Raw genomic sequence first — 17,617 nt, 5'->3', positions numbered from 1 at the left:
AGCCTTTGTGTTCTGTCTTATGGTTCTAAAAATGGGGATTTTGCTGCGCCTCGGCTGTGTTGGATCTGAGAGCTGGTTCTGCTTTCCCTCACATCTGAAGCAACTGCCAAGGTTTATCTTTGTGGGTTTTTGTTGCAGAAAGGGAAACAGGAGTGTGAAAGGTTTGGAAGCCTCACGTAGCTCTGGCCAAAACTATGTTGTCTGCAATAGTGGGTTAGCTGGGCCAAGGCCAAACCTCACTCTGCACCTCTCTCAACACCAGGCTGAAGCAGTGGGGATAGAGCCAAGCCCTTAGAGCCGACCCAGGCTGTCAGATCGGGGACTGTACAGCTGAGAAATGGGTTTCTGTCCCCAGAGGAGCAGGCTGGAGAGGCTCCATTGGAAGCTGAAGTTCTCAGTGCAGGCAGCAGCAGCTTCTTGCAGCACCCTGTCTGGTTCTGTGCTTATTTGTGGCCCTAAAGGACACTTTCCTTGCCCCAAGCAGGATCGTGCCCCTGTGCTGGTTCTGCTTGCCGGATGATGGCAGCAATGCATCTAACCTGGAGGCAGCTGCTCTGCCTGCTCAGAGCATCCCTTACCTTAGCTGCTTCCCACAAGCTTGTGTGAGACAGCCAATGTGCTGCACTGTCATGTATATAACATCATGGGCTGTATTTAGCAGCTGGGCAAAGACATCATCAGGTAGGAGCTGTCTCTTTCTCTTGCCTGGGTTCATCCCGGATTTGGGAACCTCAGCACAGCACTGAGCAGCAGCGTGCTGCAAAGTCTTGATGCTCATACAGGTCCCATCACACCATTCATATCCTTGCAAAGTTCAGGATGAGTTTTTAAAGCATTTTGATGACGTTGCTATTTGGAACAGGACCCCTTTGGTGTGGGGTTGAATCGCTCATAGCTGTGCTGCTGTGAAAGGGCAGGGAAAAAATGGGCCAAGAGGGAAAGAAATGCATGCCCTGTTCTGAAAAGACACCTTTACACCCCCCTGAACCACTAAAGGGAAGAGTGACTGCAAGCCTAAAAGGTGCGTGTGTCCTTCCTTGCCTCTGCCAGATCACTCCATTCCTCCACCAGCTTGAGGAAAACAAGGGAGAAAATCTCATTTTTCAGGAAAAGAAATGAGTTTTTTTTGTGGGTGCTGCATCCATGGGGCACATACGCACCCAAGATCATTCCAACCACCAGCCATCAGCTATTTATTTAAAGAGGTAAATCCTCATCTCGTGTTTTAGCCATCAATCCCCATTAGTTTCCCTCCATGGTTGATTGAATAGTCCATCGGCTGTACTAATAAGCACCCATTAGCTGTCCCACGGAGCTTTCGTTTTATTAGAAACAATTCACGTCAGCCTCAGCCAGATGGAATGCTTTTAGCCCAGTTGTTTTGATTGCATTATTTGGAAGGTGCAATCTGAGCGCCTCGAAGGCCACGGAGGGGCAGGAGCTGTGGGGCCATGGAGGAGCTGTGGGGCCATGAAGGAGCTGCGGGGCCACAGGGAGCTGTAGGGCCATGATGCTTTCCCTCATTTCTTCTTCTTTGGACCAAACAAACTGAGGGACCTCAGCTGCTTCTCCCACCTTTTGCCTTCCGGACCCTTTCCCCCATCTTTGTAGCCCTCTTTTGGATGCCCTCTGATAGTTTTATGTCCTCGTGTTGAGGTGCTTGAGGCAATGCCTTGTTGTGAAGGGATAAGTTTCCTCCAGGGATTTGCAGCAGTTGTTCCCACCACCTCCCCTCTGTCTTCGGGCTTTGGAAAGCCCACATCTCTGGACTCACTGTCAGTGCTTCTCATCCCATTTTGTCCTTCATTCCTCAGAGCACAAGTGCAGAAATCCCCCCTTTTGCAGCGTTTCAGGTCGGGGTAAGCTGATCCCAAGCAGTTTGGTTTGCTGCTCCGCAAGGATTGCTGCAAATCACTGCTCAGCTGCTCTTCATCATGCAGGCCTGGCTTCCATCTACCCGACAGTCCCGCTAAAAGGATAATAATGCTTTAAAAATTAAAGTCAGCCAAACAACTACTTCATAAATTCATGGCCTTGCCCTGATCCTTTCCAGAAGTTTTTCTTTCGGATGGAGCCCATATCAGACCTTGGATTCCTTTCCTTTGGAAATGCTGCTGCTTTTCTCCTTTTAGAGCGTGCTGGGTCACCCGGCTATGCAGAGGGGGTTACCAATTATCTGTCATTATCTCAACACAAACAAGCCTCACTTCAGAATAATCTTGTGATCTCTCCTTCGGAGAACACAGGATAATCTCTCTGTGATATTGTCTCATTGTGGGATTTTTGTCCTTGATGGATAAACCAGTCCTGAAATCCTATTAAGAGCTATTCTGCATCCCTTGAAAACAGACAGACTTGTTGGAGAGGTGAATCCCGAAGAGGCTCTTAGCTTCACCTACCCAATGGGAAGCAGCTCTTTTTTACAGCAGCTGTTTCTATCTGAAGTGCTTCTGGAAGCAATATAGGTATGAACGCAGCTCTGGCTCTGCCATGGGGCTGATGGTCCTCAGCTCTTCAGCTGGTAACCAATGCAGATGAGCTAAGGGCTTGCTCCAGGGCCAGTGGAAGGCAGCACTGGGCAGTAAGGCTGATCTAATGGGTGATACAGCATCTTCTCCATCAGTGGCAGGTCCCCAGGTACTAAGGCCTTGGAACCCTCTGCAGGGTGCGTGGCTCAGAGCTGTGGGTTTCATCCCAGGCTCCTGCCATGCTTTGGTCTTTAATGATAGGAAAGGGCTTTCTTTCTTTTAACCATTGAGGGCTGCCCTTAGACCCAAGGAGATCCTCGGGTGGGCTCTGATTGAACACAACATGCGATTTGCTGCTGGGTCGGGTGCCTGTTGCATCTAAAAGAACTAAAGAATTTCTTTTGGAGTAGTGAATCTGAAACAGCCTTGGCTGGATTCCCACAGCAGGTCCATGGCTTCCCATTGGCGCATAGACATCAACATATAATAATAAATACAGAAGGTGTATTTTTGTCAATCCCTGCTTACTCTTAGAATTTGGGGTCTTTATATCGTGGGGAGATTTATGGCAGTGAAAGAAGAACAAATCCATCGACCACGGGGGGGGGGGGGAAATCTGGAAATTAAAAACAAAAATAAAACCACGTCGATTTGATGGGAAATATTGAGCAAAGTGTAGAAGGGAAAAATCTCATCTTGTAGAAATCTGACAACTCCAGTCAAGTCAAATTGCTTCTCAAGGGATGTCAGTGGGAGGATGGAGCCTACTAAGGGCTGAAATTCATTAAAAAGCAAAAAAAAAAGGGGGAAAGAAAACTGTCTATTTTGCCTTAGATATTCTGTTTTCCTGTGCTGAGGTCCCACCAGTCCTACGCTGCCCACTGGTGCCACCAGCTGCTTCTTGTTGGTGCAAAGAATGGGTTTGATTTTTACCTGTGGGTTTTCCAAAGGGTTTAACCATGGCGTCGTGCTTGTCCTATGGGTGCCAGGGGATGGGGCGGTATCCTGGGCATCACCTTGCCTGGGGATGGGCCAGTCTTCAGAAATAAATCCATCACGGGGGCAGAGAGTAGATGGGGATGCTGAAGGTATAAAGGACAAATTATAAAGGCTGGGTTAAAATATGCTCGTAGGGAATGGCAGCTTATGAGGGCCCTGTTATCTAATTGCATTTGTCAGTCAGAGAATTCTGGACAGCAATTATTTTTAACCAGAGCTTTCCTGCTTCTCAGCACTTCTTAAGGGCAAAGTGTGGGGCTCTGCAGGACAAACCTCTGTCTCAAAGGGTTCATTTTTCAGTTCTCCAGTGTCTGAAGTTGGGGTTGCTTCTTTCTTTTTTCTGGTGTGGGATCAAACAGGGCACAACTGCACCCCAAAGAGCAACCAGGCATTTGAGCTAATGGTCCACACAACCATACAAGACCAGCTGGACGTCCAGCGCCTGCATGACATCAGATCTTCCATCATGCTGAGAAGAAGCTTCCTAACCAAATTAATTCCTCTGCACTGTACAGAGAGATCCTGGGACAACGTATTGTCTCACAGAGCACTTCAGTCCCAGCTCTTTGACCTGTTCTTGGGGAGCTGCCCCCGTTTTCTCAATGTCTTTTGAATATCAGTGGGGACGTTCATCATCCCCGGGTGTGCAGGAAGGTATTGATCACAGATGATGAATTGGTTTGTGTGTCGTGCAGGAGGAGTGATTAGTTAATGGACGCACAATGGCAAAACTCGTGCTTTCATCCCTAATGGCTGCTTGTTCCCCTTCCTGAGGAACTTTGGGTTTTGGGGAGAGGGAAATAGTGCTGAGAAGCCAAGAGGACCGAATCCAACAGATAACACAAGGAGCCACTCTGCTCTTGGTGAAATCAACTTTTCTTCCAGCTTCCCACCGGTGCAATGGAGCCTTCCAAAGACCGGCGCTGATTCCTCCCTCTAACCCCTCATTTATTATTCCCCCTATACGAACGTTTTGGAAGCAAAGCACATTATTCCAAATGCGATTAGGTCGTTGGGAAGAGGATTATGGTGTTTGGGGAATAGCACCCTCTTATTCCTGAATGAGATCGGTCACACAGGGAGTTAATCGGGGGCTCTGCTAAGCCTGCAGCTCCACATCAATCCCAGCCTTGGCAACATAGGAAGCAGCAGCAGCCACGCACCCATGGCTTGCATCATCCCCCAACGTGATTTGGTTTGTTTTTTTTCCCTTTCATCCTTTGATGTGTATTTATTATTGAAAATTAATGGGTTTCCTAAATTTTGATTTCCAGGCTGGGACCAAACACTGCTTCGGCAGTTAGCGATGCATATTTATTTCCATCTCGAGCAGGAAAAATATAACTTCTTTCCTCGTGTTTCTGTCATTTCTTTTCTGCCCATATGCAAATTGCTGGTTTATTTGTGCGAGATTTATGCAGCTAAATGATGGGGAATTATAAAGGCAATTCAGCACTTAGAAAGGAGAGAGACAATTGCTGCAATTTGCTTGCGCCGTGCACTAATTCCTGCAGAAAATGCTTTTGCTCATTTATTTGCACCAATTTCTGCATCCCTAAGCAAGCTTGGGAAATTTTCTCCAGGGTCAGTGTGCAGCAAATGGTGTATATTTCTTTCTGCCCATGCCATCGCCTCCCTGTAATCCTTTATAGCAATTAGTAACAATAATGAAATATAGCTGCGATTTCTTGGTGCTGGCTGAAGAAACACAGCCCGTGCTGTGAATCAAGCACATTTTCTGGTCAAATTGGCCATGCGAGCTTGCTGCTCAGGAAGCTTTAAATCCTCCTCTAAGCTCAGCGGGGGGAAAAACAGTGTTAGGAGCAGAACTGTGCCCCGTTCCTACACAGGACTTCATCCTTGCCACAAACACTCCACCACACGATGCTCCCTTCTGGGACAACGTGGGATCATAGAATCACTGAGGTTGGAAGAGAACGCCAAGTCCAACCCAACCCATCCCACCTTGGCCATGGGATGGAGATGGGACATGAGGCAGAGGAGCAAGGCTGGAGGTCCCGCAGGAGGACTTGCTGTGTTCGGACATCACCAGGCAGCTGGTGCCCAACTATGGGGGAAAGGGAAGTGATTTAGGTTTGGCCATTACCAGAAAAACATGTGTGGAGGACGGGGCAAAGGGAAGAGCAGCCGTTTCCTATTAGGATAAGAGTAGGTCAGGTGTAGTTAAAACTGAGTAAATGGAGCAGGAAATGTGGCCGTATATTACTCACCCAAGATATATTGCACACATTAGCTCTGTTTGATCGGACTGTGCTGAGGTGCGGGGCTGTGGGGTGGCCAAAGCCCAGCTTTGTGCTCTATTAAAATAAATATATGGCTGGTGTTTAATAACGCTGCTACGTTTGGATGTAATCGAAAGTCTGAGCGGGCTCTTCTGGAAGGCTGTGCCCGTAATGAATCCATGCCTTTTGAAGGCAGAAGGTGTGATATTAATACCGTTTACATAGCAAAATAATTTATGGATATTCACTTAACAACGTTACCAACTTCTAACGCACGTCTGCTCCCAGGAGCAGTTGGGGTGTTTCTGGGAGTTGCAGCTGGGCTGGGATGAAGCTCCGCTGCCTTTATTTTTGCCAGGAATTAAGAAAACAATGCACTTTTTTTGGTTAAAAAGCCACGTATCAGGTGGGAGGCATCATGGGTGAGAAAATACACTGAGATTCTGGCGCTTGGAGCTCGGGCATTGAGTCTTAATGGAGAGCTGTGCTGCTTCTCAACACAGAGCAGTGGGGCTGTGCAGGACAGCCACTGTGGATGGCATGGATCCATTTGCAAAAATAATTGAAAAATAATAATAAGGAAAAAAAAATCCCAGCGTGGGCAGAAGGTGCGATAGGTTCGGGGGAAGGACGCTGTCGCCCCAGGGAGATGCCGCCGTGTCCTGTGTGCATTAATGAAACACTTTCTTTCCGGTTAGGACTTGAGTGATGCTCATTGAAAATCAGGCTGCCATGGAAACCAGAGGTGTTTGGTCTTTTGGGAACGCTGTCGGACGGAGGTGCGGGGAGGGGGAGGAGGAGGCTCTGCCAAATCCCCCTCTTGCTGTTCCTGGGTCCCCATGGCCGTGGCTGGGGTGGACAGCCTCGCCATTTTCCTTTCTCTTTGCGCTTCTGTTTCTATCTCTGGGATTTTACGATCACCCTTTGGAAGCATTTGGTGGTGGGGTGGGCTGAAAGGTGGCAGTTCTGTTTCCTGATGTCCAGAGCCGGTCTGTGTGCTGCACTGGAAGGAGTCCCAAACCTCCCAGTGCCTGCGGCTGTTCTCCCAAGGAGGGGATTTGCTTCTGAGGTTCCCCCAAACAGTGAACATCATTAGAAAAACCCTGGGAGAAAACAGAAGCTGTAAACCCAATCTGGTGACACTACTCAGCCCCTCAACTGCAGGGATTTTTTCTCTTTCTTTTTTTCTTCCTCCTCTTTTGAATCCTATAGAACCAAACCCAAAGCCCCAGCCTGAAATCACCGCATGTTCAGAAAGTCTGCCCCTAAACCCATGTGTGAGGGCTGTGTGTGCTTCCACCCTGGAGGCTTACGTTCCCTTTAGGTAGCACTGGGCTCTGTGCATCAGAAGTCGAACTCGATGACTCTTATGGGTCCCTTCCTCCTCGGGATGTTTTGTGACTCCGTGCATCCGGAGCCACACACATAGGGATCTGTGGGCACACGTGTCCTTGTAGCTGTTCAGGGTTGGTCTGCGTGTTGTGTGTGATTCCGAGCAGTTGTACCATAGCAAAAACAGAAATAACATGAGGGTTAGGATAAAAAAAGAACTCTGGAGGATGGCATTGTTCGAGCCGGCTAAAATCCTGTGAACAAAGCAGGCAGCGCTATTTCACTTGCAAATTGAGCAGCAAAGCAAAATACCATTTATGAAACTGTAATTTATTCTTGGAAAATCAAGCACTTACAGTGTCTGCTCATCGCAGGTTAAGTTACAGAATGGGAAAAAATAGATTAATGATGAACGTGACAACATTTCAGGATCGATCATCACAGCAAAACCCTGCACAGGTTGGGTTTCTCTGGCAGCATTAAGGTAGATATTGCTTTTGGGTTGGAGATGTTGGACATTGGGAGCTGAGGACATCACTGGATAACCATTGGGCACCAAAGCCCATCACTGGGGGCACTGCAGGAGATGCCCCATGATTCACTGAAGGTCTCCCAGAGTCTCTTTTTGGTGCTGGGCTTTGCCACCCCTTTTATAACTCTCCTTCCTTGTGGTGTGAAACATCTCTTTGGCCAGTTAATTCAGCTGTCCTCATCCTGTTCCTTCCCAACTCTTTGGGCCATTGGCTGAGTTAATGGCCTTGGCTCCTTACAACACTGCTTAGCAGCATCTATAAACATAGATGTGTTATCAACATTGTTCTCCTAGACCCCAAACACAACATCATACCAGGTGCTCTGATGAAAACAATCCCATTTCAGCCAGAACAAAGACAGTGCCCCATCCCTGGAGGTGCCCCTTCCCATGGATGGCACCCTGGGCTGAGCAGGTGGGGCAACCAGACCCCAGTAGGAGATGGGGATGGGTGGGCTATGAGGTCCCTCCCACCCCAACCGTTCTGATTCTTACTGCAGGTGGTGGCCACATACCCTATGCTCAGCCCTGGTGCCAGCAATGCACTCTCCTGGTACTGCAGGCAGTGACCGGTGCTCCGTGTATCCCTGCTGCCTGTGATGACCATTGAATGTCCTGAGGGCTGACCGGTGGGAGGCTCTGTGTGCAGGAACAGGGCTGGGTTTTGGCTCTGTCCCTGGAGCAGCCAGCTCAGTACACTCTGTAGGGTCCCACATCAGGCTCCAATGGAAGGGAGTTCGCGACCCGTGGAGCTGTTGCTGGTGTAATAGTGTGTCACGTATTAAGGGAGCGTGTTTGAAACCACATTATATTATTAAAATTCATAGGAGTGATTTATAGGGGGTTTTAAAAACAGCAGCTTGCCAATATAAATTGGCTTAGAAAAGTCAACTGTAATCCACACAGGTCCAAATAATGACATTTCCTCCAATACATCGAAAAAGCTGAAAAGCAGAAAATAATATCGAGGCTCCAGAGATAAGGCGAGTGCCCAAGGGAGAGAGGACTCTGAAATATTCATGTGGTTGTAGATTGGATGTCGGAAACGGCCGTTCCCAGTGGCTATGTTTAGGGACTGATGAATTTAGTTACTGTACCTTTATATTTATCGCTCAATAAACAAGACAAGCTCCTTTACAACTCGGAGCAAGACTAATTTAGCCGTTTTAGCGCTAAGGAAACGGCTTTCTGGACCACGATGGGGTTTGCTAAGGAGTGAATTTCATAGGAAATTAGGAGAACTTTAATTCAGCCTGATGGGAGGCTGAGCGCTGGGGTGGAGCTGTGCGTAATGGGGTGGAAAACCCCAATCTGAGGACTCTGATGGTTAAAAGCCAAAGAGTTGGGAGCCAGGCCCCCCATGCCACACGTGTTGCAGTCAGGGTCCCTGGACCCCGATTTTGTTTCCTGGGGAGCCCCGTGAGCTCAGGACCAGCCCTGCCAGACAATGCTGATGAAGATGTTTCATTCCGTGGCTTTTAAAGGTTATTTTTTGAGGCAGAGAACAGCGCTGTAAAGGTTTTACAGCAGCTGTGCTGGAATTAAGCGCCGATTCGTAAAAGTGTCACAAATGAAACCGTAATGGCTGAGCTGTATTAGCGCTAAAATGACCTTTTGGATAGAGAGGGTTTATGGGATATTATAAATCCCCAACGTGCTGCAGGGTTACACCCCAGACAGCGGCAGAAACGGAACCCGAGGCAGGAAGATGGAGGTTGGTGCCTTTGGCCACACCAGTGTGGCCATGGGAGCATCTTCCTGCAGCGGAGAGCTGGGGACATTTGGGGACCTTTTTGGATAACTTCTTCTTGAGACTGCTAATCATCCCAACAGCCCCAAATCAAAGAGATTTAGAACTATTGCTCGGCTTCTTTTTATTTCTCTAGTTTCTAGGGCATGTAGATTAATATCATCGAGCTTTTTGTTATTGCTCTGAAGGCAGGGGAAGTCCTTTTTTAATGAAAGCTGAGAGCTCTGTGTAATACCCCGACTCCAAAGCCGCTATTTGAAGCCCCGTATTGCACAGAACTCAACAAGAAAATCCCCAGAGTTAACCAGCTCTGATCTTTCTTCACCTCTTGTGTTGCCACTGGGAAATAAGATCAGTTTTTATGCCTGCGTTTATTAGGAAGTGTGTGTTCAGACGGCGCGTGGCAGGGCAGCGGCTTTGGGGAGCTGTGTGTGATGCAGCACGTTGCACTCACTGCTTATTGACGGGCTCTTTCCAGGAGTGTTTGGGTGAGTGGCGGGGTTGTGTTCCTGTCTGCATTGGGATCCACTGAGCCCCCAGATAATCAATGTTCAGCCCCATCTCCAGGCATTTCCCAGGTAGAAGAAAGCAAAAGGCCCAGCACGGTGTCTCTGTTGCAGCTCGTACTGCTCAGCCCTTTCCAATGGGTCTGCAACCCGTCTGCGGTCAACAAAGCACTTTGCTTAATTGCTGAGACTTCATTAGCTGTTCTTAACCCAGTTAAAAATCATCTGCCTAACCAGACGTGCTCTGCTCGCTGCTGGCCCCCTCCCTCCCTCCTTCTCCCCTGGGATGTTTTAAGGCTGAAAATACCATTTTTCAGCAGGTAGAAGAAGGAGCTCAAAGCCTCCTCCATTGGTCACGGGGCCGCCAATGGCTTTTGTGCTTCCCACCCGGCTTCCAGCCCCAACCCTCAGCCCTTACTGACGCCCTTTAGGAAGCCATTCTCTGTCCAGAGGAGCCGACCCGGCAGCCTTCACCGCTGCCATCCCGGCACACCGCACGGTTCCCACGCTGCGGCCATTCATGTGCTGCGGCAGGAACAAAGCACGGCTCAGGCTGAATAGCTCTAGCTCATTTATTCTAGCTTTATTTTCCTTGTACAAGTAGCCACGGGCTAAAATCTAAACAGAGCAAACTACAAAAAAAAAAAAAAAAAAAAAAAAAAAAAAAAAAAAAAAAGATTTTTTTTCCCTTTTTTTTTTTTTTCCTTTTCTCTTTTTTTTTTTATTACAGAGCTAACAATTGTAGCATCAATGGGATTTCAAATACCAAGACAGTTCAAAGTAAGAAAAGTAGAAAACCAACAGTAGAAAAAAAAAAAGTGCTTTGCTATTTGGGTTCTTAACATTACTCCTTAACGGTTGATTTCCAAACAGGACTGGGACAAAGGCTGAGCATCATGTTTTATCACTTTCTGACACGCTCAAAGACATCGCAAGTTCCGATGACGCAACGATGACCAAAGCAAAACCCCTCTTAGCCCTGTAGGACTGTGACCAGAGCCCGATAAAATCCCTTCTTTTCCCCTATCTCTGGGCTCTGTCCTGGCCCACCACCTTTCTTGTACAAAACGGGGTGACCAAACACCACTTGGGGAGTAACCCTGGAGCCAGGTCGCACCGCTGCATGGATGCAATGCGTGTTGGCAGCCCACATAACCATTGCCAGAGGTGCTTCCCTTCCACTTCCCTTAGTTTTTATTTTTATTTTGCCAAGGAAGGAAAATAAATCAGGCAGTGTTGGGTTGCTAGATAGGATCTTTAATCTGCCTCGAATGGCCCAGCGCCGGGAGGGATCCGTTTCCAAATCCTGTTTGCACAGATGAGGGGAGTCAGTTGCTCCCGCTGTGCTGCTTGTTTTCATAGAGTTTTCATTTCCTTTTCCCCACCTTCCTGGTCAGCTCGGCGAGGATCCCAACACCTAATGGGTTCGAGGCCATTGCCGTGAGCAAGGGCAGGGATGGAGGAAAATGCTGTGGGCGTGGAGATGGGCCAAGCATGGCCACACTGCCGGCCTGTTGGTTTGAGTGGTGGTGGAAGTGACTTTTCAGCAATTCCCTAATTAGCAGTGTGTTTGTACATGCTTACATAGAATAAACCCATCGGTGCAATTATGGTCTGATTTTGGGGTGGTCCCACGTGGAGATGGACTCAGTGATCCTTATGGGTCCCTTCCAACTCAGGATATTTTATGACTCTATGAAATGTATTAAGTTCAGCTCTGCTTTTGCAGGCCTGCACTCATCTCTCCTATGCACACACCATGCAGCTGCCACCCAATTGACACCAAGATGTCTCAAAGGGGACTCCGGCACAGCATCCCTCATCGTTTATTGCCAACCAAAAACCTACAGTCCCTCATTACAATCTGGGGTGGATTCTTCAAAATTCCCAAACTGGTCCAGCACTTAAAGACTTGAGCGTCTTTCCAATACAAGGAAGAAGAAAGGTACGTCAGACAAATAAATACCTGAATCCAACAGTGTGAAAATACCCTGTCACAGCATCAAATTAGTCCCTGTCCAACTAAACACGATGTGGATACTATCCCTGAGGTAGCAGCCATCTCTGGTAGACTTGAGAGCTCCGAGAATAGGTTGTGCCCATTATGGGTTACAAAAAACAAACATAAGAAATAAAAATCAGCTTTTGGATACCTTAATTCCTTGCTGCAATTTCATCTCACCACAGCCAGCAAAGAGAGGGGGGTTTCTGGATGTGCCCTGAAAAGGCAGTGGGGTTGGATTAGCAGAATTACTTTATTGGGAAAATGCTACAGGACGTGACTCCTATCCCAAAAATGGGTGGTTGCCAGCAGCCGGCTTGGGACCCAGCGCCTGCACTTACCCACTGCTTCTGCCTTTGGATAAAACATTCTGAGCCAAGAAGAAAAAGGAAACAAAAGGGAATCTAAAAGCTGGCAAGCTTTGGGTTGAACGTTTGGGACGTGGCAGAGCACAGGAGTGGGGCTCATCTACTTCTGGTGACCCAACTCCCAATGGAGAAACAAAGCCCTGGTGACACAGTGCAGGGAAGGGCTCACCTGGGATGAGCATTCTGACACCTGTCAGCCTCCCCCGGAGCCACACGAGGACCTGCTGTCCTACTTGTCCTCCCAACAGCAGCACAGAGATCCCATGGTTTCCAGCAAAAACAGGGCAACAGTTGGGATGAACCGAGGGCAGGCCTGACCCTCTGGCCCCAAATGAAACCAAGCACAAGCTCTTGTTTTGCCCTCCTTCCTGCTTTACAGATTAAAGTCATGCCAGACAACGCTTCCCCCGCTTTTTCTGGCACAGCTTTGCCTCCATGATGGCCCCATGGAGTGGCTCTTGCCACCATTTGAAGGCTTTTTTGGCCCAGTTTGGCAGACTCAGGAGGCTCTGATGAGGTGGGGAAGGCTGCATCCTTCTGTCCACCTTCTGCCCTCTGCAGGGCCGCCCCACCATCGGCACAAGAGCGTCAAAGAAACCCCAACAAGAGGAAGAGCTACATATCTAAGAATAGCCTTTAAAGATTCACATCCATCTTCAGGTGTCTCAAACCAACCCAGAATCTGCACTGGTTTAAGCCATTACATTTCTGCATAATCGTTTAAAAAGAAAAAGAAATCTACTCTCGACATACTATCAAATTCCAACTAGTCGAATGGCACAGCATTTCCCTTTAATAAAAGGAAGTAATGACAAATACTATTACAATATCACAATAATATGATATTAAATTAATAGCATATTCGCAGCTCCGGGGGATCCTGAGCTGAAAGCTACTCTAAGTCATGTGTTCACTTTGGCAACAGTACTTCAACGTGAGCTTCGGCGTTCCACACAAAGACAAGGAAACGAGAAGCAGGGCCGGGAGCAGGATGGGAAGAGGTTTGGGTTCCTGGTCATGGCTCAGCACCAGCCCTGCTTCGGTGATGGATGGATGGATGGTGATGTCCCCACGGCACACAGGAGCAGGAATAGGGCTGGTGGGGTGAGAGAGACTGCTTGAGTCTAGTCTGGAAGCACAGGGACCTGCTCACACCTTGCCCACCCCAGGATCCAGCACATGGGACGGGACTTTCCTTACCATCCCATATATTGTATTATTTACACAATTACCAGCAGCATCCCGTTGCCAAATATAAAGGTGGTGGGGGATGCTTCTGACATAAGAGACTCTGCCATTGGTACCATTTAAAAAAATACAATCATTATTTCTCTTAAACTCATTTCTTTTCCTGATTCCTTTCGCTTTCCTTTGCAAACATGGTGACGTTGGATTTGCCACCACCTCTACAGAGAGTTCAAACCTTCATGCATGTCTGGTTTTAATAACCATACGGCAGGGGACCTGACGGGCGACATCAGTCACACACCAACCTGTGAGGCCAAGGACAACCCAGAACAGGCTGCCCACAGAGCTATGGGTGCCCACAGTCAGGATGGATGGGGGCCCGGGCAGCCTGAGCTGCTGTGGGGCAGCTCTGTCACCAGCAGGGGGGTTGGACCAAGATGATCCTGAATGTCCCTTCCAACCCAACCGTTCTGTGATTCTAGGGCTCTACGAATCCCCAAATGGTGGCAGGTTGGTGGATGTCACAAGACCTCTCTTTGGTGTTAGGAGCCCTGCTGCATCGCAGTCGGAGCTCCCACACCTCGTCCTGACAGGAGCAACAAGACCTTGTAGACCATGCATGGGCCACGGTGGCCACTTCAAGACAAGACCCTGCTCTCAGGAAACCCACTCAGGAGCATCTTGACGGGTTCTGGAAGTGCTGAGCTGCAGTTTCCATGAGCTCCTGGCCACAGAGTGCCTTGGCCTTAGCACAGGGACCAGAGCACCCATCCCACATACAGCCAGGATGGATCAAGGCAGCCATTTGGGACCACCAATTGAGCTCCATGAGAGCAACGGTGCTGGCGAGCTGCAGGGCATCAACCATCACATGGGCCACATCCGTGACAGTCCCCAGAGTCTTTAAAGTTAAAAAAAAAAACAACAAACCACGACACAAATCTCCACCAGGCGAAATCCCACCGTGCCTAAAATAAAGCTCATTAACACCAGCTGCCTGCACGAGAGGCAGGAGGAGGGGGTGAGGACGCACACACACGAATTTCTCGCACACTTGAGGTAGAACATTGCTTTCAAGGTTTGGAAGTGCTTTACACAGGAAGGACGACAACAAAAAACGACGACGATGCGGCAGGTACAGAGCGGGACGGCTGAGGTAGGACCAAGCTTGTACTGACCAAGTGCTACGCTACTTGTATTTGAACACGAAGGAAGACGCAGGCATTTCTGCTTCCCAGAAGACATTCATTCCGGTTGAGGTAGGTTCTGATTTCACTCGGGTTGTTTGTCCAAGTCTTTCAGGCTTCCTCTGACACTCTTTTTTTTTTTCCTTTTTCTTTTTTTTTCTTTTTTTTTTTCTTTTTTTTCTTCATATTGTATCATCAATCAGCAAAAAAAAGTATCCTGAGAAATAGTGAAAGTGTACAAAATCATCCAATCCATGGAGAAATGGCCTTCCCGGGCCTCAAGTTTTGGAGTCAAATTAGAAGGACTGCTCCGAATCCAGTCTTCTCAAAATAAAAAATAGATCCCAAAAGTAATCCTAAAGCTGCTGGTCAGGAAGTGTGATGCCAAGAGACCAAGGCACCCCTGGGCCGCTGGGGCAGGAGTTTGCCAGGCTCTGCAAGGAGCCTTTTACACTTAGCAGCTATGGGAAAACCAATCATGACCAGTCTTGGTAAAGCCATCGTTGAAAGAAACGCACCAAGAGGCCTGAGACAGGTCAGAAAGATGAGCTTCACAGAGTTTCAAAGAGGCTGTATACACACACACACACACACATATATATATACTTATATATATATAAAAATAAAGCAAAAACAAAAAAATAACAGACTGTAGAAATCTTCAATTGACCTGAGATTGACGCATCATTGTAAAGACATCACCAGCTGCGGTTTTGGTTTCTGGTAACTCCTACAAGAGGGTTCGAGTCTTGGCAGTTTATCCTTCATTGGCAGGGCCGTGGCGAGGAGCGGGGCTGCCATCGTGAGGGCTTTCGGGGGGAGAGTCTGGCTGCTCCTCGACGATGCTGAACTTGTCCATTGGCAGTGTGGATATCTGCGTGTCGTCGTGGGCTGCAGGCGGGCTGTGAGCAGGCTGCAAGGAAAGAAAGGGCAGTGATGGCGGCAGGCGGCCGATGGTCTTAAGCATTTCATAGAATCATAACATCATTAAGGTTGGAAAAGACCACTGAGATCAGCCAGACCATCCAGCAACCCATCCCCACTAGGTGTGCACCCTCCTCGTGCTGCTGGACTCACCGTTACTCCCTTGTCCTGCTGCTCTGGACATGGTGATGCTGGGAACAACCTCTCCAGCTCGTTCATGTCCAACTGCTTTCCATTCAGGTCCCGCTCGTCCCTGTCCCTGCGGGCAGCCCCGTTCAGAAGGATCCCTGCAGCGCTCCTCTGGCTCCTCGGGATCTGCGGAGTCGACAGCTGCTCCTGCACGTTTTTACACATCAGCAGCCTGAAAAACAACGAGGCAATGCCTGAGGGTGAGCAGAGCCAGTGGCTCTCCTTCCTATCTTCCCCCAAGCTTCAATCTGCCTTATTTATTTGCAATTTTCCTTCACTCCTTAAATCCCTCCTACAAAGTTACATCTCTTCCACTACCTTTAAAAAAGGCTTTTGGTTTACAGGGGGGAGCAGGGCTTGCCAGAGCAGAAATACCAATGCTCCCAGGAAGTAGCACGTTGTTTGGTGGGGACTGGAGCTGGCTGGGTCTCTGAAGTGTGTATTTTGAGTCTGTGTGCTGGGGGGAAGGCAGGGACCACAGTACCAGCATCACCTGTGTGGCATTCCCAGGGCTGTGCAATGACACTGTAGGATGCCCCTTATGAGCAGCTCTTACCTTCCTCTGTACCCAAACATGAGGAAGAGGACACAGAATATGATGCACGTGACGCCGATGTGGATCCCAATGATGATACCAGTCGCAGAGGTTTTGTTGTTCTGCTCATCCTTCATGCAGTCACACGGGGGGTTCAGCACTGCCAGAGGAAAGAGGGGGAGGAGGGGGTTAGCAGTGAAAGTTTCCTTTTTCATGGCCCTACCTATGCATCTCTCCTGCTCCTGGTACCCCATAGAGGCTGTAGGGAGCCATCCCCATCATGCAGGCTGCTGCTATCAGAATTTCCCTGAGTGAGCACAGCACCTGGCAGAAGGCAGAGAGCTGGCAGCTGCCAATGGGATGAGTATTTACTCCAGCACAGACAGAGAAGTAATAACTCTCTCTTGGAGATATTCCCACTGGAAGGCTTAAAAGGACTATAAGAGCAGCAGGATGTTTTTTACACATAGATGAAAATGAAAGGTGTGAGCAGTTAGAGATTCCCTCTAGAGGTTTCCTCTTATGCCTCACCATGTAATGCTCATGCACTGCAGCCTTTCTTCTCAAAGCCATGCGGCCTCCTTTCTCACCACCAATAAAGCTCAAATGTCCATGGGAGCTGAGCAAAGATGCTCAGTGCACCATGTCTCACCTGAGGACAGCAGTTTTTATGTAATGCTTTGAGGTGTTGGCTTGCTAAACATAATGAAGGGCAGCTGGGATGGGATCATGGCAAGGGAGCCAGTGCTACCAGCACATCACTGTCCCAGCCCCACACAGTCTCATCATTTGTGAGGCTGAAAGTAACAGTGACTGAAAGCGGTGCTGTCTGCTGGATGTGTTGCCACTTGCCTCCTTTTGATCGCCGTGGTTCGCTGCTTCGGAGCTGCCCCTGGCAGAGCTGAGGCTGTTTATCGCGGGGTGTCCAGGGGGTTCGCTCGGCTTTTCCCTCATCCAGGGATCTTCCGAGGTAGGAGCAGCCCGGCAGCTCGAGAGAGAGCGGCTACACGTGGAGGGGGCGTTCCCAGGCTACACGAGGAGGGGGCATTGCCAAGGCAAGGGCTCTCCACCCTCGTCTCTTCTTCTTTAAAAGGCCTTGAGGAGGGCAGGGGTGAAGCCCACACGGAAGAAGAGGAACAGCCTAGTCTCTGTGAAGTCACTGCCCACCAGAGACGGTCAGGAGGAGGCAGGGCTCGTGCACCTCTTGACTTCCTGTTTCAGCTGTGGTAAGTATTCTGCTTCGACATGGGTGCTCCCCGGCGAAAGGCTGCTGCCAGAAATACTGAGGAGGCCCAGACAAGGGTCCTGATCTCTCAGAAACGGGAGGCAGCAACCAAGAAGACTGCAGAGACCCAGACTGAGGTCCTGCACATGCCTTATAGGAAGGTTGCTGC

General features: G+C 48.9%; 2 protein-coding genes across 6 annotated transcripts in view; one reads left to right on the top strand and one right to left on the bottom strand.

Moving 5' to 3' along the window:
* LOC140257011 (gonadotropin-releasing hormone II receptor-like) overlaps nucleotides 1-17,617 on the top strand; it is a 46,672-nt gene that overhangs the window by 20,730 nt on the left and 8,325 nt on the right. The window contains exon 6 of one of the 5 annotated variants that reach the window (XM_072345988.1): nucleotides 11,228-11,293. The exons of the other annotated variants lie outside the window; for them this stretch is intronic. The gene's annotated coding sequence lies outside the window, so the exon portion shown is untranslated. Of the gene's footprint in view, nucleotides 1-11,227; nucleotides 11,294-17,617 lie in introns of those variants that run through there. 5 annotated transcript variants of the gene reach the window in all.
* Nucleotides 15,316-17,617, bottom strand: part of IGDCC3 (immunoglobulin superfamily DCC subclass member 3) — an 83,497-nt gene continuing 81,195 nt past the window's right edge. Inside the window, exons 12-14 of the mRNA XM_072345984.1 lie at nucleotides 16,245-16,383; nucleotides 15,653-15,860; nucleotides 15,316-15,488 (exon numbers count right to left, since the gene is read on the bottom strand). Of these exons, the coding sequence (XP_072202085.1) occupies nucleotides 15,333-15,488; nucleotides 15,653-15,860; nucleotides 16,245-16,383 (503 nt within the window). The 3' untranslated portion in view covers nucleotides 15,316-15,332. The remainder of the gene's footprint in view (nucleotides 15,489-15,652; nucleotides 15,861-16,244; nucleotides 16,384-17,617) is intronic.

Source organism: Excalfactoria chinensis, chromosome 10 (assembly GCF_039878825.1).
Source record: "Excalfactoria chinensis isolate bCotChi1 chromosome 10, bCotChi1.hap2, whole genome shotgun sequence".
Lineage (NCBI taxonomy): Eukaryota > Metazoa > Chordata > Aves > Galliformes > Phasianidae > Excalfactoria > Excalfactoria chinensis.
This window is presented reverse-complemented; position numbering and strand designations above follow the sequence as displayed.